General features: G+C 49.3%; 1 protein-coding gene across 1 annotated transcript; it reads left to right on the plus strand.

Moving 5' to 3' along the window:
* The first annotated feature begins 745 nt into the window (after positions 1-745).
* Positions 746-2282, plus strand: LOC135389806 (uncharacterized). Its single transcript, XM_064619837.1, has 2 exons — positions 746-1323; positions 1864-2282. The coding sequence occupies exons 1-2, from the start codon at positions 796-798 to the stop codon at positions 2194-2196; spliced, it is 861 nt and encodes a 286-aa protein (XP_064475907.1). The 5' UTR covers positions 746-795; the 3' UTR covers positions 2197-2282.
* Positions 2283-2639: the final 357 nt, after the last annotated feature.

The raw sequence follows: 2639 nt of genomic DNA on the forward strand, positions 1-2639 counted from the left end.
CACAAGCTGGCTCTCTTTTTAGAAATTATTTTACTGCCAAATAAGGGGGGGGGGAAACTTCGTTTTTATATTTATCGTCCCGTAATATCCCAGGGACGCCAGGGTTGATATGCGCACGAGGGAAACGTTATAGATATAAGTCTCAATTAGGAACTTGCCATCACTTAAGAAGAAAAGCGATTAAAGGAATAACAGAGAATAATTTCTTCTCGCAAATGAAGGGCGACCCGCCTTCCCAGAATGCTTGCTTAGAAAAAGAGACTGCCTGTATATTGCTTCCCTTTACAAGGCCTCGTCTAAGAGAAGGGTGGAACGAGCGTTAATTTTGGGGGCATTTTCCTCCGAGGATCGGAAGGGGTAGATTGCAGTAATGAAACTGCCAGAAAATGACGCCGTAAAATTGGAACTGATAGGGGGCAATTTTGACTGGTGATCTTCGAACGCTGGGGTATTTTAATTTCCGTCCCTTAAATTACGCAATTTCTCCAATTGCAGTTTTCTGCGCTTATATATTTTAGGCGAGTCCGTGGGTGGCGGCACCGAGAGGAAACGGTACTTGCAGGGTCGGGGGAAATGACATTCACAAATTGCTGGGGAAAGAAGAAATGAGTGCCGAGATCTTTTTTTGTCGAGAATTTGGGTTGGAATTGGGTGTGTACCGCAAGATTTCTTCCCCCCTTTTCTTCCTTAAGAAATCCTTCTTCATCTTTTCCCTGCACGCTTGCAACCCTACAAAGGTCATCGACCTCCATTAAGGCCCTACACGAGAAGAGGACGAAAAAGAAACGAGGCACAATGGACAGAGCGTTCGAAACGTCGAGTCACGCGGCACCGCCAAGTCCACGGCCGCAGACTGATTTAGTAGCAATTGGACGTCAGCGGAAGGAAGAACCACCCACAGACGATTCAGCGACTCTGGTATATTACAGCGCTGTGGCGCCACACGTGGGCCACCCCAACGACCCGGCACAGGACACGCGAACCAAAGACATCACCGAGGTTCCTTCACCCATATTCAGAAACCATCCAAAAGACCGCGTGTTCGCATCCAATATGGCCGCCGTGAGACCTCGACTTCTGCTCAGACAACCTGTTTTCAGACAAGCTGCTCCCAGGCAACCTGTTCTGTTGAAATCTTCTGCGAGTGCTCCAGAACCTCGTGCCGTTGTGGGTCCTGGTCCTGCAGCAAGCCCGACGGCAAGGCCGACTGTAGCAGCAGCGGCTGCGAGTCCAGCCCCCAGTCCGATACCGGTGGCCAGACCAGCTGCGAGTCCGACAGGACGACGTAGTGGTGTTCGGCGACAACGAGGCAGAACGCTTAATGTGAGTCGAGGAAAGGATAAGATTTGCTCGTTAAAATATCTCAAAATCTTCGCGCAGTGCACCCCCTGCAGGGAACCGACTAGTCCAAAATACCCCAAAACCTCAGCTCCCTTATCCCCCGCCCCACAACCCTATATGACCCCTAGACAAGTCCAACTTGCATTGATTGCCCTCATTCATGGCGCACGTGGAGCAGAGCACATGTACCATGGAGGAAGAAAGAGGAGAAAGGTGGGGAAGGGACACGCCTTACCTTTTTGAAACCTTGTAAGCATCACGGTAACTGAATGGGAGGGCTTGTCCACTTTAGGGGGTGTCATTTTCCCTCGCCCCTTTTTTATTTGCGATGTAAGCTTCACCTTTACGTGAGAATGAACACGGTACGTTGCTCATGCGCAATGTCTTAGCAGAGCAGTGTGTTTTGTCGTGGTTAAGTGGTGTCGCAAACATCTTTTCCCCCAAACACACTTCGATGATTATCGAAGCAGTGAGATGCATTCCGCACTATGTCCTAACAGTAATGTCTTTCTTTTCCACCAGGCACTGCCGGTTCGCAGGCGTCTTAACGCAACGTCCAAAGCGACCCTGGTCGCTCCACTGATCACCTGTTGCGTAGCGGCAGTGATCGGTATTATATTTCTGGCTTATGGCGTCCACTACCTTACATCTCAGGACAGCCTCAACTTGAGGCTCGCGAATATGTTAAGAACAAACATCACTACCGCAGCGCGCACTAGCGAGTCGACGTATGCTTCAAAGCGAGCCCTAAGCGAAGCACCGCCGCCTACAGAGTCTTCGACCATTAATCAGGCCAGCGAAACTGTTGCTCCAACGATTGCGACTACAGAGGGTTATGCGCTCGTGTTGGGCTAAAGACGCGGCATTTTGTCGGAAAAATAACGCGTCAACTTTGATCCTTCAATTTGTAGCAATAAAGGCCACGTGCGAGTCTTGCGAGAGACCTGCTTCTTAATGAGGTGCACCGAGGATTGTCGGCACAGGATCATTGCACTTCCGTCACGCTGTCATGACGCATACACTCCGCCAATCAAGAAGTTTGAGTTGGGGCTGCGTTTCTCGCCTCGTTACAATATTTATGGCATGGTTATCACAATTTCTACTTGCTAAGGGCGAGGCTACCAATTTTAGTTCTCCAGGATTGAAATACTAGAGGTATGTTCTCACGCTTCGTGCTGCTTTCTGCCAGCCTTTTCTATTTGGTTTCACCTTAAACAGTGGATTGTCGATTCAACCTGAGGTTTCCATTTTTCTTTGTAACATCCTGATAGTGTTCACTATTTCGTTCTCCTCGTAAC

The sequence above is a fragment of the Ornithodoros turicata genome, chromosome 3 (assembly GCF_037126465.1).
Source record: "Ornithodoros turicata isolate Travis chromosome 3, ASM3712646v1, whole genome shotgun sequence".
NCBI classification, from domain to species: Eukaryota; Metazoa; Arthropoda; class Arachnida; order Ixodida; family Argasidae; genus Ornithodoros; species Ornithodoros turicata.